This window comes from Alligator mississippiensis, chromosome 12 (assembly GCF_030867095.1).
Source record: "Alligator mississippiensis isolate rAllMis1 chromosome 12, rAllMis1, whole genome shotgun sequence".
Taxonomy (NCBI): Eukaryota; Metazoa; Chordata; order Crocodylia; family Alligatoridae; genus Alligator; species Alligator mississippiensis.
Window position 1 is genome coordinate 18,505,035 of NC_081835.1, and position 24,330 is coordinate 18,529,364.

Genomic DNA, 24,330 nt, shown 5'->3' on the forward strand with positions numbered 1-24,330 from the left:
GAACCCCTACCTGGCTCAGGCACTCCTGGAGCAAGGCTCCCACATGCAGGCTTGATCCACAGCTGGCCATCTTTGTCCCCCCCAAGACGCACATGCATTCTGTGCCCCTTCTCCAAGAGTAGAAATCAGTGTCCCTTTTTCCCATTACCTCTCCCCAAATGCCTAGCAGGCGGCAGGGAAGGGGTTAAAGGAAAGCCGGAGTCCTGGGCAGACAGGAGTGAAACCAATGAAGGTATTTTAGCCCTGGCAGCACCGCCCAGCCATTGCAATCTCCGTTCCCGCTGCTCTCTGCACTCCAATTTGCAGCTTCCCCAACCTCATCTGCTGCTGAATATGCAAGAGGATAAATGTTTATGGTGTTTACTCCTCTCTGCTTTGTCTCAACAAACTCTCTGGGAAACGACAAATACAGCTGCACTCCAGGGCCAGGAGGAGCCCCCGCCCGCCACAGCCATGCCGACACCACCTCAATAAATAATTATGCCTCAATTAGCTCATTCACAGCAAAGTGCCTCGTTAGAGAAGCGCAGGCGGGCGCTATGGCAAGATTGGGCCGTGCTGGGCCGGTTTGGATGGTGGGAGGGGTACCGCGCCGGCTGCCGTGGCAGATCCAGATACTGGTATGGACGCCTAGCCTCCAACAACAGCAAACGCCAGACGCTTCAGGGGGAGATACAAAGGTGTCTGGCCATGTGCCGGATGCTGCACAAAGCAGGTAGCATTTCTTCCTGACCCGTGACGATCAGCTGACCTGAAGAATCAATTCTTCTCGGTTCTCTCAACCTGCACAGCTACCCCTAAAGCGCACGCCCCACACTCAGGTTAACAAGACCACATGCCAATGTGGTGGGCAAAGGGTAAAGCAATCTGCTTTCCAGCAGGCTCCATCCTGACTGCCTTGGATGAACGCCCTGCCAACTCAACAAGGCCATAACCCACACCTTAGGCAAGGAAGCATCATTTCTCAGCCACCCACAGTGCGAAGGAGGCTGAGATGGACCATCAATGCTGCAAGCATCTGGAGCAGTAGGTTAATCGCCAGTACAGCATGTCCAGTGCCGCTCCAAGTCAAGTGTAGAGGGGACCTCCGTTCATCCCTTAGTGGGAGAGCATATCCCTCATAAAAACTTCTGCCAGAGCTGAGTCCTACACTCTGCCACAAAACCACGCCACGGATGGACAGGAAAGACTAAATGCTCGTGTCCAGAGGGAAGGGGGCTCCAGGTCACGACAGGGACTGAAGGTGGGAAAAGCTGTCTCTGCCTCTATCAGAACTGTACCAGGCTGGAGATGTAAAGAGTCCCATCTCTAGGAGTTGGTCACCTTTCCCCCTCAGCTGCAAGCCATCTCCAAACAAGGTGGAGATAGTATGTAGTGGCATCTGGTGAGCCACAGCTGGGAATCCAGCCTTCAAGAAAGAGCGCAATAAGGCCATGACCAGGCATCCAACATATGTACACGTATGTGGAGCAGTGCTGAGCTGGGCAGAAAAGCAGCTCTTTTTCTGAGGCTCCGATTCATTGCCTCCCTTCAAGCCCACTTACCGGAGCAATGAGGGAGCAGACAGGAAAGGCAAAATTCACACCATTTAGTATTATTAATTGGTCAGTAATTTGCCAGTTAACACATCATATAGGTCCCTGTTATCCTGTCTTCCAGGGAACCTTTAACACCCCCCAGGGCTCTTTGAGAGCAAAACCTATGCTGAAAATCAATAATGGAGGATCAGTGTAGGGTAAAGGATTATATCAGAGTGCAATTGCTACCAGAGGCTGAGGTTCAGACCTGGGGTTGGGTCAGAGGAGAGGGGTTTGAAGGAGCGGGACGGGGGTCTCTATCTGAAACAGATGTTCCCTGCCTCAACCTCACAAGGGACAAACAGATGTGAGGGTAAGGAGAGATCCTCCACCTCAGCAATGGTCACCCAGACAATATAGGGTTCCCTCTGATCCCCACTTCCCAGACACCCAAAAGAAAACTCACCCAGCAACCCCAGTCCCAAGTTGAGAGCAGCTGAAGGAAATTAAAAGCCAACAGAAGTGTTTCACGGGGCAGTAGGATGACAGATATTGGACCTCTCTATCTCCTGTTTGAGCTTAGCCCCAGGTTGGCAGTGAACAGAAAGTGTTGGTTTTTGGACTCTGCTTGGAGACTCCAGGGAAAGAGAATTTGATGCGTCTCCGTCCAGCTCGAGTGTCTGCATCACAACGTACCACCTCCAGAATGGACGGCTGCTGCCCCCTCACCAGCCAGCTCAGCAGAGACAATCAAACAGACCACAGGTTCTGAGCTCCTCTTTCCTTCCTCAAACATGGTCTCTTGCAGGTCAAACACAAGGCAAAGAGCAAGGGCTAGAAAGAGCTTGCCCTGCTGCCATCCTCCTCACATCCACTCCATTCAAGTAGAGGCTTTCCGTCAGCCCTCAATACCTGCAGCCACATCCACCCCCTCTTCATGAGCCAACACAAGGATGCTCTAGGGACCAAGATGTGCAGAAGATCTGAATACAGTTCCCAAGTCTGCTACAAACTTCCTGCATGGCACTGAGTGAGTCTCCTAGGCCCCAATTCAGCAAAGCACTTAAGACTGTGTTTAAGTCCCACTGGAGCAATGGGATTTAAGCACATGCTTTAAGTGCTTTGCTGATGCTGAATCAGGGCTTCATGCCCTGCGCTTCTGAGAAGGAGACAAGCAGGACTGGTCTAAGCAGGAGGTCTGTTCCCATCTGTGACACACTCACCATCCACAGCCATGACGACACAATAAAGGACCTAGATAATCAGCATGTGTACACCTCTGGCCCTGCAGCAGCCTGTCCCCAGGCCCCCTCCCTCAGCTGGGGGCTCTGGGAAGGCACCAGCTGCTGACACGCAGATTTGGTGACGGAACTAGACACAGTCCCAGTTCTCATCCAGCCTCTGAGGGGTTAAACAGGCCAAATTGCCCGAGCTCTCCATGGCACGCACATGTGGGCAGAGGCATGCAGGCCATGCTCTGCCGTAAGGCAATTGCTGCCATTAGTGGTTTGGGTGTTCCCCTTCAGCCAGCAAGTGAGGGGAGGTGAGGTGAGCTCCCCCTTGTCCCTCAGAGCAAGAGTTTCAGGTGGGCCGCGCAGGGTCTGGAAAGGAGACAACTGCCAGAACCTCAGGGCCACCCAGCTGAGCGTCTCCCTCCAGGGCTCTCAGAGGATGGATTCAGGCAGGCTGGAATGAGCTCCCCAGCCAAGTGTGTTCAGCTCCTCGGCGCTGGGGAGGCACCGCTAACATCTCCGGTGCTCCCTGCCAAGTCTGGCGGCTCTCCCCCTGGCTCCAGGGAAGCCGAGAGCCTGCAGCATGGGGAACTGCAACGCAAAAGTTCATGTCCCTACCGCAGTGCCCAGAATCTCACTGCAAGGACATTACCGCTACGGGGGAGCCCACAGGTCTATGTGCACTGGCCACCCTAGTGCACTGACCCCGGCTGTGTTAGTTGCTGCCAAAAGAGCCATGCTCAGGAGCCAAGGCTGAAGGGTGGGATGAAGGGGGAGAAGCTAAGGTTCACCCAGAGACTGCATTTTCCACATCCAGGCCCTTGTCAGAGGTGAATCTTGATTGACAGGATGCACCAGTGCGGAGAAGTCTCTCCCCACAAGCAACAGGGAGTCGCTCTTCTGACTTCTGGGTGAGATGTGGAGCCACAGATCCTGCCCATGGGTGGTACAAACTCCTGAGAGCTTTGCTGCATGGGATCAGGCATTCACCCCAGAGCCCTAGGTATCTTCTGACTTGGACAATTACATTCTGCCTCTCCCTAGAAAACACCTGTAGTGTGGGTTAAAGGCACCATCCTCCCCTGTATGCTGCCCTGTTTTGTGGCTGTTAGTCAGCTGCCACAGCCTACCCCAGAGGTGGCTGCATTTCAGCAGGGTGAAGGGATTCCCACAGCAGTATTTCTACACACTCCAGTGGGTTCAGTCTGCTCTGAGAGGGAAATGCAAGGGCTGGGTGTGAGCTGGCTCTGCCTTCTTTTGCCCTTTTCTGTGCTTGCACAACTGAATCATGAGGGGGCCAGGATTTTCTCTATGCCAACAGACCAGCCTGGTGTCTGGCAGAGACAGGGACCTCCTGGCTTGGTCTAGCACAGGAAGGGCCAGCACTGAGAAGAGCCCTGGCATCTCTGCGCTTCCCAGGAAACCCTTTGGAGCTCCTGTCATCAGACCAGAACAAGCACAACCATGTCTTCCCCTGCCACAGTGAAGATGCACGCTTGCCCTTTCTGACTGGACAAACTGCAGAACTTGGCCACTCAGTTCAAGCTGTGAAGACTTGCATTTGGGCTCCCAGTGCAGTTACTGGTAGAGATCGCAGCATGTTTCATCTAGGGAAGCGGAGTGCACACAAAAGCCATGGGGGGGCCTCTCTTCCCTGGTAAAAATGTAGCCTTGCTATGCCTGCCACAAAATGGCATTTAGCAGAACCGAGACTTCCCCCCCACCTCCAGCATCAACCACAATAATGGCCAGCACTTCACCCAGACAGAGGCACAGCATCCTTGCAAAACTGATTTATGAACTCAATGCATTCAGCAACCCCAAGGATGCAGTCACCTCTGAGTCTGGGCAAGGGAGCTGTTTAAAGGTACGCAGCCACCAAACTGGTGAAGGATGGGAAAGGAAAAAAACAGTGCACTAACTAACCCAGCTGAGGGGACTGAGGATCATCACCATTACTCCTAATGGCCTTTGGCCACAACACCAGAGTCCACCCTCTCTTCCACCCAATGACCCCAAAGAACACAGGATGGCCAGCCTGTCAATCGCCCTATGGGGGGGGGGGGGAATTGGCACAGCTCCAGCTGGCTCACAGGGACAAGCACTGCCTCAATGAGTCACCACCACCACTTCCCAAAGCATTTGAGTTTTCCCTAGACATCTCCCATTCAGCCCTGACTCAGCCCAATAGAGGGAGCTCAGGCAGGCTGTGATGGCAGCCTCAGCAGGGGTGGGTGGCTGGCTTCCAGGGCTACAGGTCTGGGAAGCAAATCCCATTTCCAGTTGTCAAAGGCTATGCAGGCTGCCCCCCCCCACCACCCCAAAAGGCAGCATCTCACTTGGACCTCACATCCTGCTAACCAGGACTCTTTCCCAAGCCAGGCAAGCCAAGCTGGGCCCTACCTATTTATGCTTTGCTCTGTCCCTCTCCCCACAAGGGCTGAAGCAGGTTGTAAATGTGCACACAAGCAAACAGGAGGAAGAGGCAGACAGGGAGGGAGGGAGGGATGGGACAGACACAAGGGATCCACTAATGACCATCTTCTTAGGATGTCAGCGATGCACTTTAGGATGCGTTAGCAAGACACTGATTTGCAGAGCAGGGACAGCCCTTGTCCGAGTGTCATTCACGCACACTCTGTCTCACCTTGGGCCCAGCACTGGATGTATGACTGCATCAAAACTCACCAAGGGGCAACCCAAAACACCCCCCCAGCAGAGATCAGGGGACTAGTTAGGCTGGATTCAGAGGAACAACACTGAAACCTAGGCACTGAGCCCGCTGCCTGCCTAGATGCTCATGCAGCCAGTCCGTCTCAGCCACACGCTGCGGGTATTTCAAGCCTTCCTCCAGGGCCTATCCAGCCTATCCATCAATCCTCGTGCCCCCATAGCACGATCTCCTCACGAGGTGACGTCCCCTTCCTGAGAGGCCTTCTCTTACTCAGGATGAAACCCAAGGGCAGGTAAATGGGCCTGCTGCTGGGACGGCCTGCAAACAGCCCCAGGCGCTTCCCGCCACAGCAAGGGGGGCAGCGAGGGAGAGCCTGGCGAGTGGGAGCACGTGCTGAACGAGGAGGCGAGCAGCTCCGCTCCCTGAGTCAGCAGCCGTGTGACCCAGCAGGCAGCAGTGTAACGATTTCATCATTTTCCACCAAAATTGAATTAGTTTGAAGCCAAAATCAGATTTGTGAGCCCAGCGCTCTTGACAGCAAACCCTTTACTTTGTCAGGCAGCTGTTAGCTGTCTCCCTCGGAGCCCGGCAGAGGACAGGAGAGAGGCTGCCGCAGATTGCCGACACGCCTGCTCCCGGGGCTGCCGTGAAGCCGCCGGCTCCCAGAGGGTGACCCCGTGTCATCGCAGTAACCACAGCCTCCGAGAGGGCACCCAAGAAACCACAGGGAAAGGAAATAAACTCTCCCTCTGAAGACTCCCTCTGGGCACTAAATCCAGGAGACCCTCTGCCAACCATCGCTCCTGCTGCACCTTCCAGTGCCCAAAGGCTTGACCAAGGTGGGCATTCAGCAGGAAAAGACAGACAGACAGTGGGTGCTTTTCCCAATGAGAGGCTCGGATAGCCAAGCCCCCAAAGCAGGGCTTTCGGAGGCCAGGAGGGAAAGAGTCTCCTTATGAACCACTGGCCCCTGCCACAGTAGCAGTTAGTATCTCATAGCAAAGCCCCTGAGTGGGGAGACTTATGGCTTTCTGCCCATGGTTGGCTTTGAACATCAGACCCTAAAGAAGCTCGCACTGGAGAGATGCACCTGGTGGCTCTGAGGAAGCTCATGAGAGAGACAGACAAGCTGTGCTGTCCAGGAGCAAACAGCAGGGCAAGATCTCTGCACCCAGCTCTACAGGATGCCCAGCTACTTCAGGACTGGGATCCCTGAGCCCAGCTCTGTGAGCCCCTCACTAGTCCAGAACTGGACTTCCCTACCTCTCTGCCAGCATCCTGATCCCCCTGCTGATACCAGTCCTGGCTTTCCTTGAGAAAGAAAACCACACCAATGCATGTTACCAGACTGAATCCCTGCCTAGGACTAACCAGGGAGCAAAATGGTTAGCTCACCTAGAAAGATTGAGGAGCTCAGTCCTCTCCAGATGGAAGCTAAGGCATGTAACCGCCACACCAACCTTGCCATGGGCACAGGACTAATTTCAGCCCTGATAAAAAAGCATGGGGCCCACTGATGTCAACAGCAGCAGCACCTGCTTTGGGCTGGGCCGCATTAGGTCTCATACCAGCTCCTCAGGCGGTGTAACCTGGCATAAAACCCACTGATGTCAATGGAGCCAGGCTGCTTTACACCCGCTGGGAACTGGCACAAGCAGAGCCGTCTGCCCATTCCATGCCAGCTTAGCAAGGCCAGGATAGATTGTGCTCCCGTCATCCCGAGGAGCTGAAATAGCCTCCTTGTGACCATTTATATTTTATAATATCGTCTGGAAAAGAACCCAGGAATAGTTCATAAAGCAAGCAGGCACGGCCCCCCTCCCCCCCGGCAGCAGACATCATGCAAAGAAACAGGGCAATAAACCAGCTACCGCGCCGACAGAAGCAACAGCCCATAGGAAACGCTTCCCTCAGGAGAGGCAGGAGACTCCCTTGATTGGGAAACAACAGCCCCAGGATGACAGATTGGGCCCAGCCTGTTCCCACTGCCTCGGGCCACTGGTTTGCTACTAATTGCTCTCCAAGTCAGGCATCTTAGCTGCGTCTCCCACGCGCCTACATCCAGGGAGAGTGTGAGTAAAAGCCTGAACACCCAGATGCCCCAGGCCCTGCTATTCCACCCCCACATATCCTGAACGGGGCTGCATGCTTTAAAAACCATGTCTGGGGCCTGCCAATGGCCTGGCAACCTAGCTTGCAGGGGAACCAGAGGTCAAGGAGAGCGGCCCTTCCTTCTCTGTGCCACTGCAGCACACAGTGACATGAGGACATCCGCAGGATCTGGATGTTGCCTGGAACTCCAACCCCAGGGCAAATTCCAAACAGGGTTTTAGCAGATTCTCAGCTGGGACCTGTCTGGGCAAGGACTAGTGTCATCGAGGGCTCCAGACAAAGGAGATAGCTTCCTGCCACCGCTGGGTATTCCTGGAATGAAGGAGGTGCCAGAAGAAGGGGATGCAGGGAGACAGATTTCCCAGGGCTCTGGCAGTGCAGGGAATGGGTTACTAGGGGGGCAAAGGAGCAGACCGCACAGGAAGACTTCCTTCGTTGCTGAGCCTGTACAACGCGGGGGAAGAGACTAGGAGGAAGGGAGTGATGGGGAGTGGTTTGACACAGCCTGAACAGGCTACACATTCTCCAGCAAGAGCAGAGGGTGTTAAAAATAAGAGGAAGAGCATTTCTCCCCTCCCAAGCCTTGAGGGCTGGGCTACCTTGCAGAGAGAGCCCAGGGTCTGCTCTTTAGATGCAGGCTGCAGCAGCTCACAGGTATCATGAGGTTCCACAGCGGAGACAGCTCAAACCCTGGCTCCATACGGTGCCTAGCATGGAGGTGCTGAAGGTAGCAATCATTAGTTATAAATTCTGTGACTAAGGGATGAGACCCTTGTGCCTGATTCTGGCTGAGTCGGGCTATACTACATGCAACTAAGGCACTTCAAATGAATAAGGGCCAGAAAGCACACACAGAGCCTCAAGGTCCCAGGCACAGTTGGCCACCTACAACCCCCGAGCTGTGCCCTCTCCTTCCCTCCCTCACTGCTGCATGCTTCCCCAACCTTGCATTCTCAGCTGTACATGGCAATTTGGAGTCTGGGGGGTGGGAGGGGGTCTCACTGACCTCTGCAAGCTAAGGCACCCTCCCAAGATGCATAGCTGCCACCCATGGGGAGCTCTCCATGCTGAGCCACAGCACCTCCAATCTGAGCATGGCATCAACCAGCAGGAGAGGAGCTGCCTGCTCCACAGGAGGGTAATCTGTGCTCTTTAATCCACACTTACCAGGGCTCGTTCTCTGAAGCATGTTATTACCCTGATCTGCAAAGGGATTAGCTGTTCCCTCCACATCCCCCCCAGGAGGGAACCAACTCTGGCAAGGCAAAGAAAGGAAGCGTTGCAGGGACACATTCCCTCCCCCTGCCTCCCTGTTGTGGAGAACGCTCATCCATGCAGCTAATGACCCCAACACACAGGTCATCCCCTCCCACTGTCCTGCTCCTCCACCTTGGGTTCAGCTTCTCCACAAGCCTGGAGACAAGGAGCAAACCAGCAGGACCGGAGAGCGAAGATGCTCTGTTACTATGAATGCCAGTACAGACATCCAAGCAGATGACATTGGGAAACAATAGGGACCAAATGGAGAAAGAGGTCCCTTTGCAACTGCCCTCCCCTTGGTACTAAACCAAGAAGGGACGGAATGCTTCAAGGATGCTTTCAGCCAGCCCACACACTATTCTTGCCCTGTATGCATGCACTCCCAGTCCTTTTACAGCCAACTCCTCCTCCCAGCTTTCAGCTAGACAGAACTGGAGCAAGACGGCACCCACTGAGCTAAGACTGGGAACAGCATTTGCTGCATTGTACCAGGCAGGGGTAGGGAGCAGGGACAAGATATGTGTCGGATTCAAGTCATTCCATTGACATCTGGTTTAGGTCAGTGTACATCTCCATTGAAACCAGACTCCAGGCAACTCCACAGCACTTGTCAGCAAGCCAGCTTGAGACCTGCCCCATTCTTCACTCCCACCATCAGTCCTCACCCCCCCAGCAAGAGAGCAGTTTAAAGTAAGAAAACAGCAGCCAGGCCAGGAGACTGGAGGGGCGCTTTGGATACCAGGGCAGCCTGCCTCTCTCTGCAGGCACTTACCGAGTTAATGCAGCCCAATTCCTTGTTCAAGAGCCAAGGCAACGAGAGTTTTCCCTCCCCTCGGTAGCAAGACTGGATGCGCTCCTTGATCTTGTCCTTGATCTTCTTCAGAGTAAAAAGGCAGAGGACCGACTCCTTGGGGGGTTTGACCCTGTTTTTCTGGCCCTGAGAGAAGATGGTGAAAAGAATATCCTCTCGCTCCGAGATCCCCAGCTGCTTGGCAAGAGCCTTGCCGGGCTTGGTCAAGTAAGCGTCCTGAATCAGGCGGTACTCAATACCGTCCCGCACACAGCCAATGGGGAATTCCACGTACGAGTAGAACTTGGGGTCATCCACGCAGAGACGGACAATCTTGGAGGTGAAGAACTGCTCACCCGTGGAGTCAGGCGAAGTGAGCTGGGTGTCCAACTGCAAGGTCAGGTAGTAGACAAACTGCTCGCTGCTGAAGCTGTAGATGTAGTAGATGTCAAAGGTGGGGAACTTGGAGAGGGTGTCTGAGGGGATCTTCAGCTGGGAGGAGACAAACTCGTCCTGGTAGACAAAGCCAAACATCTCCGCATTCTCCTCGTTGGCCATCAGCTTGCGGCTGGAGAGCGTGGGGAAGTACTCCGACTTTCCATCAATAGGAGTCCCAATGAAGAGCTTGTTCTGCCCGTTGGACACCTCGATGATGACGCCAGACATGGTGCCTGACTCATTCACGCTGGAGAGGTAGTGCTCCTTCCGGTGATGGGGCTCACCCAGCTTAAAGAGGTCGTCCAGGCGCAGGAATTGGCAGATGCCCTGGGAGGCACTGCCACAGGCGATCAGACGGTTCTCTGAGTAGTCCACCAGTAGCAGCTTGTTGACATTGTTAGTGGTGACCAGCCCATGAGGGCAGGACTGGACGCTGGGTGGGGGGTAGCACTTCTCGTTGTCATCCACTGGCCCCGTCACATGGATGCGCAGCTGTGTCAAGTTGTTGGAGAGCTTGTAAATCCGGTTGACAGCACCCACATAGACCTCCCCAGTTTTGTTGTGAACCACCAAGTGCGTCAAGCTCCAGTCTGTGTCGGAAAAAGTCCTAAAGGGGGACTTGGGGGCGCCTTCCGCCAGCGGTAGCCAGGCACTCCCCAAGAGCAGCAGGGTCCAGATGTTAACGGACAGGTGGTGCTTGAGGCGAAGGAGCCACATCACAGCAGTGTCACATCCGGCCAAGGCCGTGCACACGCCCCAACCACAAAATAAATATAAGCCAACTAAAGTGGGAGGGAAGAGGGAAAGGGACAGGAGGGCTAGCAGGCCAGTCTCGTCGGCTTCCACCAGGCTTCTGTATTCAGGGCATTGTGGACGCTGGCAGCCTGGTCAACCCTGGAAGGAAAGACAAGGGCAAGACGGTTAGACAAGCCTTCCTGCAGCTCAAGCCATAATGAGAAACTCCTCCCCTTCACGGCTCACCCTACCCCACACCACCCCTCTCTCCCTTGCTTTCTCACACCATCCTGGGGACACAGCTGCCAAGCAATGGAATAGAGTTTCATGCCCAGCCACCTTCCTCCAAGCCCTAGTACCAGAAGCAAAAGGAACACATGTTCTGGTGTGGGCTGATCGGCAGCATTGAACTCAGCAACTGTATCACCCCCCGACCCGCCCAGGCTCTGTTAGGATCTGCCCCCATCCTTGACCCCACACACCAAAGGATTTCCATCTGCTTGGCTTCACCCTCCCAACTCCTCCAGTCCCATGTCACAACTATCATATCTCCAACCACGCTGAGACTGGACTTAGCCTTAGTAACATTCAGCTCTTGCTGGCATAGAGAAGCCTCCTGAGCCTCCAAGGTGTGAAACCATGGGGCAAACCCACAGGAAGAGAGACGAGAACATCACCCAATACTGGTATTCTTCAGCTCCTTGGCTTGAGCCCCTAGTATAAAAAGCTTTGAAATGCACATGAAAGGCAGCAGACTCATAAGTCACTAGCATGGCTCAAACATGAGAGTCTCCATGGGGCATATATGGCCCATGCTCTTCAAGCTAGCTCAACCACACCACCAGGAAGGGAGACCTGGGGTCAGCTTACCCACCCCTGCCCTTGCTGCAGGGATATATCCTGTGACAGCAATCCATCCCTTCTTTGCCAGGACATAGGATACCAGCCCTTCTCCATGGGCTGAGCACTTCTCACCCACCACCCTGACACCCAACAGCAGAGAGGAGATGTTGGGAAAGGTCACAAGCTGAGTTCCCCAGGGGGCCCTTCTCCTTCCTGCTGCAGGAGGGAGCCTTCAAAGCTTTTCCAGCTTTTCACTGTTTCCCTAATTGGATCTCAATGTGCAGAATGGTTGGTCATTAAGGGGATTTTCCTTTTATAAAGAGAGGGGGAGAAAAAGCCGTTCATGAATGAAGGGAGAAATAAAGGCTGCCAATGAGCTAGCGAGGGAACAGTGAGGTCCGGGGAAGAGAACCAGGAGTCAGTGCTCCAGTAGTCTGTTCCAGCCTCTGCCACTGACCTGGTACGTTGCTTTAGGAGAGTCCCATCCCCGTCTCCATACCTCTGTTTACCCATCTACAGACTGGGGAGAAAAATGCCAACCCACTGCCCAGGAGAGGTTAACATTCCTTCACATCTCAAAGGACTTTGGAAGAGTAGCTCTGGGTGAAAAGTATTATCTCCCTCCAGAACAGGGTTGGCCCATCCATCCAATACCCCAGGCACCTCCAGCTGTCCCACCTAGACTGTCCCAGCAGCCCCAAAACCCTGCGTGACAAAGCACAAAGCCGCACAGAGCTCTCTGCCTTAGGCTGGATCCAGGGAGGACCATGGAGGCACAGAGGTGATCTGCAGGCCAGAGGGGATTCTGCTCAGGAGGGAGTCCATGCAGCTCCCCAGGAGCTAGCTGGATAGTCACACAGTGAGGGGGGAGAAGGAGACCTGTAACCCCAGGCGCTACAGGACCGGGGCACAACACAGGCTTCAAATGTGAGTGGGTTGGTAATTTTGGTTACATGAAACACCTTCTGACATGAGCTGCCTCTTACCGTAACTGACACCCTTGAAAACCTCACAAAGGAAGCCCCGGAAAGGCAGCCTGTTGAGCGAGTCCTGGTTACTGCTGAGCAAGTCTGCACACTCTGGTTTCCAGCCAGCTCGGCAGGAAACATGTCTCACAGGGGGCTGCCTGGAACCCAGGTGCAGACCTAGCAGATTCTGCAGCAGTCAGGGCTCAGCAAAGTCACCACCCTCTGCCCTCAAAGCAAAGAAAAGAAGAGCTCCTCCAAAACAAGCAGTCAGTAACGCCATGAGAATGCAGCTGGGGACCAGTGCACGGGTACCCACCTGCCCACTTCCCCAGCACTGAGGGACAGAGAGCAGTCCACAGGCCCCAGCACCAAGGGAGAGAGCTCTCCCCCAGCACCCACCCACCAGCTCCATCACCCCCAGGGACGTTACTTCTTTGAGATGCACAGCTCATTTTCCATCCTCTCTCTGACACCCCCAGAAGCCTGACTAGTATCCAGAGATAATGGGAATTGTCTATCACTCCCCGAGAGAGGTGAACGAGTAAATCCCACTGACTCCAGGAAGCATAGATCCAAGGGGTGGTGTCTACAGCAGATCCCTTTCATGATGCTCAAGACGGACGCTTTTACCACAGCAGAGTGGAAAGTCTCCAGCAGACAGATGCTTCCTGACCCAAACTGAAGCAGATCTTTAACTCTGTGCTCAAAATTCCCCTCTGAAATTAGCACCCTAAAGCCCCAGCATCTTGGCAGTGAGTCTCACAAGATCACACTGCTTACAGGGGAATATTACAGATCCAGATGAATCACAAATACCAGCCTCTCACAGGGGGAGCCTGGGCCTCAGGCTGGAACTAAATATGCCTTCACCAACTACCCCAGACCCCACAACCTCAGGGGACATTCAGGACTGGGACAGGTTATATTTCATCTGAAGTATCGTAGGTGGTCTCATGGCTCTTGGAAACATTAGGTATATGCTTCCATGTGTTGGGGGGGAGGAACAGTCCATCTCTCAGGGCTGAAATACTTGTATCTGCTTTGTAGACTATCTCCCAGTTGCATTAGAGCCTTGGAAGTGGGCTAGATGGGGGTAAGTGACGGGTTAAAGTACTTCCCACATCCCTTTCCCTGCCTAGGCAGCAGCAGATAATGTCTGTACAGGCTGTGCATGGAGCCCAGGCAAGCAAGGGGTGGGGACTGCAACTTGCTATTCCAGGTGGGTCTGAACTGCACCTCCATGACTACCTCAGTGAGGCATCCCAGGGCCATGCAAGCCTGGAGCTGCATGCAGCCATGGACCGGTTGGAAACCCCACCAAACCCTGCAACCACACCCTGGAGCTTTACAGCTATGTTGCATCCCCACTCCAGCAGCAAACCCAAGCAGCAAAGACCCTGCAGGCCATTCTTCAGAGGTCAGCCCTGCTTGCCCTCCCCACCTCCCCCACCATACCAGCCAGGACAATGGGCCTCTCCCCCCTTTTCATCTCAGTGGAGACAGGGTGGGGAGAAGAGTCCAGTGATTTACAGCTGCCATGAGAAAGGTCTCAGGCCCATCCCATCTCTGTCTCCACCTCCTCCCCTAAAGCTATAGGGACACCCTGCAGTCTCAAAGCTCCAGCTCAATACAAACAAAGGGATGGGGGCATAAGGAGAGCTACAACTCTAGTGCATTCCCAGCAAGATTCAGGATTGGCTCCGAGCAGCCCCAAACACTGTCTGACGGCACTGGGGGTTTCCAAATCTACTGTCACATTCTTAATCTGGTGTCTCTTCCCCTTGATTGACCAGAACCAAACACCATCTTGGTGAGATGGCACATGAAGATACCATCTACACAGGGGAAGCATCAGCTAAACCGTTTGCTTCCCATTTGCCTCCTCAGATGAGGTGTTCCAAAAGGGGACTTTTTACCATCTTGAATTTTCCCCAAGCCTAATAAAGGGTGTGCGAGCCCAAAAGCTTGCAGAAAAAGATAGGGGTTTTTGCAATTTCTTAGTTGTTCTAATAAAAGGTAGCATCTCTGAAGCAAGAGTTTTGCATTTCCAACATGAAGACGCAACCCTACCTCAGGTCTCCAGCTGGGTTCACCAGGAATAATCCTGTTAAACCCCACAACAGTAGTCAGCATCTCCCACAGGGCGTGGCAGAGAGAAGATACAGCCCCAGGCAGCATCTTGGCTTTGCCAGAATCACATCCCAGGGATCTTTTTCACCCCACACGCTCCAGCACAGCCCGACTGGCAGCCAGGATGTCGGTAAGGATCTCCCCCTGCCTTAGAGCAACAGGTGGAGGACGCAGGTGGACAGAACCTAACAGGCCAGCAGCCCAACTTGGCATGGCCATCCCTGCAAACTCCAAGACAAAACCCAGCCAGCCACCAGGACACCTCCAGATGAGCCCTTCTCAGTGGAAAACAGGGAGACAAGGATTGTTACCTGCTCACCCAGGGCATAGACCTGCCATCTCACAATCCTTCTCACTGTTTTCTCATCTCCTAGCCAGGAGAGCTGCTTGAGGCATGAACCAGGTCCTCAAACCACTGAGTGGATTCCCATGGTGACTCTTGATGGAGCAGAGCAAGATTCTGGGCTGGGGATAGGAAAAAGGGCTGGAGAACTCCCTATGCCCATATGTCAGCTTAGGTGTTGGGAGTGATGGTGTCCTTTCCCCTTTCCTGATGAGCGCCAACCCCCCTGGAAAAGCTCAGTCTAATCAGCCTCATGATACTATCATGAAGTGCTTCTCACCTTTCCTTGACCCGGCCCCAAGACCTCAGCCCAGCCAGTTCTCAGTGACTGGTCTATAGGCAGGCACTCAGGGAAGCAAGGATAAGTAAATTAAAGGTGTGAAACCAGTACTTAGCAGAGTCACAGAAGTTTAGAGCTGGAAGGGACCTCCTGAGATCATTGGGTCCAGAGCTCCTGCTCTAGCAGGCAGCACAGCAGACCTAACCCATGGGACTCATATAAGCAGGGATCCTGGTTTTCTCCAATTAAAAAAAATTCCTAATTTGGGGGTTAAAAAAGTAACCCAAAAACCACATTTTCATGTGACCAAAATGAAACACCACTAAATGTAATGTAATGTTATCTATCTATGTATTACTGGTGCTTCATTTTAATAATAGGAAAATGTGGATTTTGAGATACTTTATTTAAACCTGAACATTTGGGGTTGTTTTTTTTTTTAATCAGAGAAAACCAGGATCCCCACATATAAGATAATGTCCTCAAAACCCTCCAAAATTCCTTGTGGATGCAGAAAAATGAGTAAAAAAAGAAGACTGCCCTGGGAGAATGATGGAGGATGTTGCTGACTGGACATTACCTTCCTCAGCATGGTTGCCCCCAGGCCGGGAAAGGTTGGAAGCTCTGAGTTAAAGCTTATTACAACCCCACATAGAAGCCCTCACTCAGCAGCAAAGCAGCCTTAGCTGGTCAAAGCTCAGTCCTCCAGGAGATCCCAGTACACGAACATGAGCCAAGCACAGGTGCCCAACTTGGAGCTCCTGAACTGCCCCTGCCCTGCCATAGGGCCACACCTCACTGCAGAGAGGGCCAGGAGCCTGGAACAGCATCAGCAAGCCTGGTTTCCTGCCCATGAGCATGGAAGCTAGAGGCTTGGTAACAGGCATGGGCATTCCCCTATATTAAGTTGCCAGCACCAAGGGAAGCTTCCTCCTCCAGTAGGGCCACTCAACTACAGTGCAGCATTGGCAAGGCCAGCAATGGGCTCGCAGGGCTCCACGCAGGAGGGCAGGGAGCAGAGCGCGCCTCGGCTTCGGCAGTGTAGGCACATTCTGTCCTTGCCGATGCCCCTTCAGGTGCTCCTCCTGCATCCCTCCATCTCCCACTCGCCCTGCCACCCTCAGAGCACAACAGAGGTAGGCAACATTTTTTGAACAGCGGACCAAAAAAACCCACAATGTCTACTTTGGAAGGTGCTGGAGTCCGGAGCATGTTTGCAGCCTCCCGGCTGCAGCTGGCCCAAGGAGCCTGGTCTGCTTGCAGCACGGCTTGCAGCCTCCCAGACACCTGCTGGGAGTAGCCTGGGCTCCTGGCTGGCAGCAGCTGCTTAGAGCCCGGGCTGGCAGTGGTGTGCCGAGCAAAATGGCCTAGCATGCCATGCTTGGCAGGTGCGCCAGGGGTTGCTGACACCTGGAGTACAAGCACAAGTGACAGTGGAACAAACAAAAGCTGTTTCAGGATTGCCCTCACAACAGGCGCACGTGGCCACCCTCTCAGCTCCCCTCCTGCCTGCAGGGTCATCTAAGACAGGCTCGGACTCAGGTTCCCCATGGTAAGTGCACCTCTAACCCACTGAGCAGGTGCCAGGCTGAGGCTGCCCCAGTTATGTGTTTCCCCAACAGCATTTCAGAGCCCTTCCCCACCCTCCGGGGCCCGAGGAGCCTGCCCAGAGGCAGGGCTGAGCGACTGTGTATACACAGCACACACAGCTGGACAAGCAGCAAGGGGAAAGCGATTCAGGTGTTAAGCTGCAAAGCTCCCTGGGTGCTGAGACAACCGAATCCAAGAGCCGGCAGCCCTGGGAGCAGTCCTAGCCAGAATCGCCTCACGTGTCTGGAGCATGCATCCTCCCGACCAAGCCAGAAACAAAACCACTTCTGGTGTGGAGCACAGCAAAGGTGGGGAGGACACGGCAATGCCAACGCTGAGGAGGAAGGAGCCAGCCAGCATCAATATCCAGCACCCTGGGTCTTCAGCCCTTGTTTCTGAAGGACGCCACCCAGCATGGGATTTGATTCATCAGCCCTTTGTCCTACTGGGGTCTGAGCCCACGCGTCAGCAAACAGAGAGGCAGATCAAAGCCAGGCCATGAGGAAGCATCACACCTTCCTCCTGTAAAGAGCTCCTCAGAGGGAGGATCCCAGCTCCCTAGGGCCCAGCCTGTCTCTCACCAGAGCAGACTCAGCTCAGGCAAAGCAGCCCAGTGCCTCTTTGCTAAGCAAGGTGGGGACCCAACACACCCATGCCCCCAGCAGTGTAGCAAGGCAGCAACTAATTATTTCATACCCTGTTGCTTCTGCAGTGCTGGGCATCAAAGCAGCACAGCCTTTTCCAGATGTTAATGAATTTACTCTCCCACCACCCAGGCAGGTAAGGAACATCACCATCCGGATAGCGCAGGTGGGGAAACTGAGGCACAGAAAGGAAGTGCCCCAATGACACACCAAGGAATAGAACCACTGCCTCTGGACTGCCAGCCCAGTGCACTGCAAAGCCACCCCAGCTGTGCAGGTCCTGCTTTCCCTCCAACTGGCTGGAAATGCCTGAACCACGACCCTGTCGCAGGGAGCAGCAGGGTGCAGCCTGCAGGGCACAGGGGAAAGCTCACAATCCTAGTGCCAGAACTAAGTAACATGCCTTGCACTGCTAATAAGACTGAGTCACCAAGCCAGGGCCCCACAGAACTTCCCAGGAGCTGCCAGGCTCCATGCCACAGCAGGGTCCGAGTTGTCTCCTGGGCCCTTTCACCCAGCAAGCTCAACAGGGCCCTCCATCCAAGTCCAGGCAGCAGTAAACAGGACCACGATATCTGTCTGCATGGTCGTGGCTGTATGCAAACAGTCTCTGCCTCAAGGAGATTACCACTTAGGCCAACCAGAGACTAGCACAGACAGAGGAAAAAGGAAAGAAGACCGTAACACATAGCAGGAAGCACAAGACGGGCACACCATGTAAGCGCCTATGTACAAACATGGCTGGAAGGACACAGCAACTAGAGAGAGCAGAGATACAAGCTGTTTTCTTTGGTTAGTCGCCGTTGATATTTGAAGGATCACAGCACTGCAGACATGAAAATCAGTCCTAGCGAATGCTGAAGGGAAAAGAGCACATTCCTGGAGTCACTTCAAGGGGGAGTAGAGATAAGCAAGAGAAGGGAGCTGGACAGTGTACCTGCAAGCTGAGCACTGGGCAGAGCAGAGCTCTGTAGCACGTCTCTGGGCAACCTGAGCTTTTGGGTGCCATGGTGCAGCAGCCCCACGGCTTGCTCTCAGGTAGCAGCATCTCTTGGAGAATGCCAGCTCTGCTATTAGGCAACTCTGGAGCTAGATCTTACTTCGCTCAATAATACATGCCTGAAGCCACCAACAAGGATTAAAGAAAGGGGGTTTTATTTTAAAAAATAAAATAAAAATACCAAACGATTTGGGTTCCTGCAGTTTGGGACAAATTCAGCAGAGGATCAGGCCAGGTGCAAATTGAAGCAGAAGGCTCTGCATTAGAGCGCAGACAGCTGACCGATGCAACTGTGCTCCCACCACGCAGACACCTGCTAGAACAGGTCAAGAGGCATTTCTTTCACGTTTGTTCTGCCCAGACTGCCTATAGCCTAGTCTGAGAAAGGCAAAGATTTATGCATTGCCTTGGACCCTCCCCCAAAACAGCCCGAGATTCCTTGACCTTGTCTCTGCTTAGCTCTTCTCATGCCAACTATCCCCTCAGTCCTACCACTGCTGCACAGAAGCATAGAGGCCAGCCTTTTTTTGAACGCCTGCATTACCTGGGCCTTGTAGGACTAAATTTGTTCCATCACACTGATTAGATGTCCAAATGCAAACCTACTCCACCGCGCGAGTCCTTGAAAAGCCCTAAGTACGTCTACTTCAGTAACACACCTTCATCTTATCCTGAAGATTAAGTCACAGAAAACAGCAAGGCCCCGTACACCTATTGTATTAAATGGCACCTAGCTGCCTCAAGAGAACAGGATCTGTCCACACGTGTCTCCCCCAGAGAAATCCTATGACAACGTTTGGACGAGAAGCCAGGAGCTCTGAGCCCTATGCCTCAGGAAGCGTGCTAGCCTCCCACTTTTCGTACTACATGCTGACACTGCAATAATGATCAGTGCCAGCTGCCCTGGGCAGCTCTTGCTCCTCCCAGGGACCTACCCTGCGAATTCTGACTAGCAACTCCGTTCCCACTGGACACCCAGCAATTAGTTTGCCTCCGGGATGTTAATCCTGTTCCACAAACATGGCCACCGTGGCTACAGGACTTTGGAAACCTCCAGGCAGATGCCTTGGAGCCAAGCCCAGTCCTGACATAGACTGCGTTAAAATAATACATCCCAGCCCGGGCCGCGCATTAATGCCAACTCAGAGAGCAATGCAAATAGGCCTAAAAATACATTCCATTATTTTGCCGGGCCAGAAAACCAAACAGTGCAGAACTTCCTGCGACAGAGAACCACCCTGAGCAGAGATGACTCAAACAGCAGCAATGCAAAAGGAGGAGGGTAGAGGGGGAGAGCCATGGCACTACAAAACACACAGAAGGACTGACAAAGGGGTGGGCTATGCCCACGCTGTGCGTGCACACACGCGTGTGTCATACACAGGGGCAGGAAACCCGCCATCCGAGGCCAAGCTGACACGGCGGCCGCAGCCCACCAAGTGCAATCCAAGTCCTTTCATCCCGGGGCTGGGAAAGGAAATTTGCTAACAGTTTCACCTTTAAAGTGGCCAAGAGGCCTCAATTGTTTTAGACACTGGTCACAGCTGCTCTGTGAACTAGATCAGGCTGGAACTTCTGCCTGCGTCGCCCGGCCAACACTCACACACAGACTTCAAAAGCCCCTTTCATCAAAAAAGCCATTGAGTTTCCCTGCAAATGCCTGCGGCCCACTTGCTTTCTAATAAAGATATGGAACCACTTGCGCCTTCCCCAGCCTGCCGGGCTCCTCCTCCTTTGGGGTCCTGCAAAGAAGTCATAATCCTGCCTTTGCGACTTCAGATCTGCTGCCTTCGGCATCATTTAGGGAAACACGAGGGGGCAGAACCAGGAGAGATGGGACAGAACAAAAGAAGAGAAAGGGGGAAGGGGGAGAGGAAGGAATTTAGGCTAGATGCCAAACTCCCTGATCCAGCGAGGCGATGCTGTACTGCTTCAGGAGCGCACAGAATAGCTGAGTCAGCAACCTCCATCCCTGATGCCAAACACGCCACGATTGCAGTCCCACCGTTCACAGTTATCACGAGGAAGGTGACTGCCCACCCAGCGGCAAACAGAGCTGTCCTATGGGTGTGCCCACAGCCACAGGAATTCCCCTGCTCCTGGCCCTGCAAAGCCAGCACTGTGGCAGGAGGACAGGCCCACATCTATGCTGGCTTGTGCCTCGCTATGGAACGGTTCATTACCCGCGTTCTCGCTGCAGCAGCTTTACTACGGGTGAAGACGAACTAGGCAGAAGGAGCCCAGGTCAACATTGGTGTGCCCCACAAACCTACAGAGCGGGCACTTGGAAAAGCCATCGTTCCATGCACATGGAAGGAAACCGATCTGGAGTCAGCAAGAGAACAAACCCCCCGATTTCTGGTCACTGGGAGGATGGGTGCTTCAGCTGGGCCAGAGAGCCAAGGAATAAGGAATTATCCTGAATTGGGCTCCAAAAAGACCAGAGAAATCAGATCTAATGAGTCTTTATCTTTCACCGCTACGAGTCACTTGCTGCATTTGGGGAGATGGAAATGGAGCAAATGAGGAGTCAGCTCTTTATTCACGTTCACTCACACGTGCAAGTCTCATGCACTATCCTTTAATAATCAGCAACAAGATAGGAAAATGATGCAAAGAAAAAAGAGCCCCAAAGGGCAGAGGGGAGTGGGGTGGATTTGGGAATACACAAGGTATATTTCTGAGGTTTGCCTTCGTGGGGAGAGCAGAAAAGGCTTGCAGCAATAAGGCAAGGTTGGCAGTTCTACCAGAGGCAAAACATTATAGTCTACACATAACCATATACAACTGACTAAGCTTATTTCTTCCCTCCACTTCCCCCCAATACACACATTAATTAAAAACAAATTTGCAGGGATTTCTCCATTGTTCCCCAGCTAGCGAATAAGTGGAATCGTTGTCGCCAATTCCATATCTCAAATGTGCACCAGGGCCCAGGCCCAAATCGGCACGTCAGAGAGCTTTAAATGAGACCTATTCTGATCTCCGCAATGCCGACATCAATCCATAGCACCTCTGCTGTCTGCAGCACACCTCCTCCACTTTCTACCTGCAGTGTCAGAGGGAGGCTGCTCAGTGATCAGAGCACAGACCAGTAGGCACAACTCCCAGTTCTTCTCCCAGCTTTGCTACTGACTGATCTTGAGCGAGTCCTTTAAAATTCCTTGTGCCTCAGTTTCCCCTCCCCTCTATAAGACTACTTACATCTCCCAGGGACTCTGGAGAGGCTTAATTAACATTTGCAGAGTGACTGAAGCTCCTCTGATGAAAAAAAGGAGCAGATCAGTGCAAAGTACTATTGCCACCATAAACCAAATACAAACAGCATTTATCAAGGATCTGATTTCCCTGCCCTTGCAATTCGGCATGTAAAGTAGCACAACATATCATCCAAGGTGAAAGCATTTATAGCCACCCCGCTGCCATATATTTTGAAAATTAAAAACCTCCCTGCTGCCTGCAGAAGCCCACGTCGGAGCCAGCCTGTGAAATGGAAAAAATGGGGGGTGGTTCTTCTTTTTTGTGTGTGTATTGCACAGGGTTGTCAATTGAGGCCGAGAAAAAACAGCACAGGAGGGACAAGGACAGTCTCGCCTGGTTGTGCCAGCAGCATTTGGTCCATGCAAGGAACAGAAAGGAACAACGCTGTGGGTACAAACCGTTTGTTCAAGCATCCTCAGCTACATCAGCATCTGGAGAGAGGAAGGATGATAAGCATACAAACTCTGCCCCTTGGCCTCTGGTTACATGGAGGATGTAAACCATGCAGATCTGTGCCCAACAGACAGATAATGGTCTTTAGGGACCCCACAAATAGGACCTCTCTCTTAGCAGCCTCCTGAATGGAGGGGGCAGCCCCTTGCTTCTCCCTTGATTGCTATTAGCAAAGGAGCAATGCAAAGTGCCAGGCTGGTTTGGGACCTGGGAGTGGGGCCAACACGCCATCTCCAGCTCATCGCACTAGAGCAGCCTCAGCCCCTGTGCTCACCAGTTTCGTAGGGAGCATCATGTGCTGGGACTTGGCGTCTCCACAGGCTGCTCCCCATGAAGGCAGGCAACTGCAGATTGGTGCCATCCTGTTCCCTGGCCCTTCATCAGCAAACGAGGCAGGATTTGAGCAGACAGGTGAACAACAACAGACTCACGGCGGGGCCAGCAAGGAAAAGCAGCCTCAGAGAGGGCAGCTGGAAGGAGCAGAAATTCAGCAATGCAACAAATCCCCCCCTCATCTCCTGCTTCAGGGCCAGAGATGTGAGAGATGAAAAGCACGACTGGATTGTCGAGGCCGTTTGGGGAAACGCTGCCCCAGACTGCACAGTGCTCAGGCACCAAAGCAACACGATACAGTCTTCACCAGAAAGCACTGCCTGGTGAAAAACAACAAGACACCCACAAACCCTGGCAGGCACCTGCTAGGATGCAAATCCCTGACAAATCCAATACAGGCACTCTAGCAGCTCTACAACCACCATTTAAATGTGAGGGGGAGTAAAAGCCTCTCTACGCTCGCTGGCCATAAACACCCCAAAGCAGGTAGCCAGAGACAAGGAGCTGGCTCGTATGACAACGGCAGCCTGGCATTCCCCCGGGGGCAAAACCATGGTGAAGAGCCAACAGCAGAGCCAGCCCCCTTATCCCCATGACACCATCTCCACAGTCTCCCAAGGGAACCCACCCTCACCCTGCACCCCGTGACAAGCAGAGCCCCTGCCTTCCTGCCCCCCGCCGTCCTGAAATCAAAGTCCCCACTGCTTTGCCCCTAGCATTCGCCATCCTATTCATCAGGCAGTTTGTCGAGAGCTCCCACAGCCGAGCAGAGGGGAAAGGGTGCATAACCAGGAGCTGGGCCAGGCCTCACTGCGCCCGCCCCACTACACGGGGAGTCACAAGAGGGGCACAGATCCAACACAGTCAGGCTCAGAGACACAAAGGCTGAGGTCTCCCAGGAAGGAGAGAGGCGGAGGGACTGTGGTTTGTTGACCCAGACACAGAGCAGCCCTGGAGCTGCTCCCCCCTCACACCAACAGCCCATGACTTCAGCTGGGAACTTTTCAGTTCTGCGGTTTATACACGTGAACTCTGACGTTCCCATTGCTCCCGGCCCCTGCCTGCCCTCGGCCTCTCCAGCGAGACAGCCCAAGGCCTCCTTGCTGGCCTGCTTGCTTCCAGAGGCCTGAAATCCCAGGATGCTGAACGCCAGCCAGCTCCAGGGCCAGAGAAGGAGCGTGGGCTGGCTAGGACTGTACGTCAGCGTTGGGCAGAGGAGGCACAAGGCAGGCATGGAAAAAACACTACCCTGCACTTGTTCTCATCCTCCTCAATGCCAAAAGACCCTTCCCCAAGGCCACCAACTCCCCCTGGCAATCCAGGGGAGGGACAGGCATGCCATTTGCCTAGTCCTGACTGATGCCCTGGGTATAAGCTCCCTGGGGCATCTTATACTGATGTCACACCCCAGGGCCAAGTACCATGACAGTGCCACAGCCAGGCTTGGCAGAGGAGGGGACTAGCAATCCCCATCATCCTGCATGAAGAGGCTTTAACCCGAGGTGGGCACAAAGGTCCCAGTGGTCTGTGAACCTCTTCTCCACAAGGCAGATGCCAAATCTGAAGGACCATGAAGACAGGCCAGGGACTGTGGACACCTCTTGCAGGCAAACAAAGCCCGTCAGCATGGTAAACCCTAGTAACACGGCACAGAGGATAACCCCAGACTAGAAAAGCCACCTGGGCCTCTGAGTCCAGGCCCCAAGAGATTCTCGCTCTCCAGGAAA

The 24,330-nt window shown here is 53.6% G+C and overlaps 1 protein-coding gene across 3 annotated transcripts in view; it reads right to left on the bottom strand.

Moving 5' to 3' along the window:
• The window catches only part of PLXNA1 (plexin A1), a 239,455-nt gene that overhangs the window by 203,901 nt on the left and 11,224 nt on the right, over positions 1-24,330 (bottom strand). For all 3 annotated transcript variants that reach the window (XM_059715601.1, XM_014605745.3, XM_059715602.1), the window contains exon 2: positions 9,568-10,917. In XM_059715601.1, the coding sequence (XP_059571584.1) occupies positions 9,568-10,740 (1,173 nt within the window). In that variant the 5' untranslated portion in view covers positions 10,741-10,917. The remainder of the gene's footprint in view (positions 1-9,567; positions 10,918-24,330) is intronic.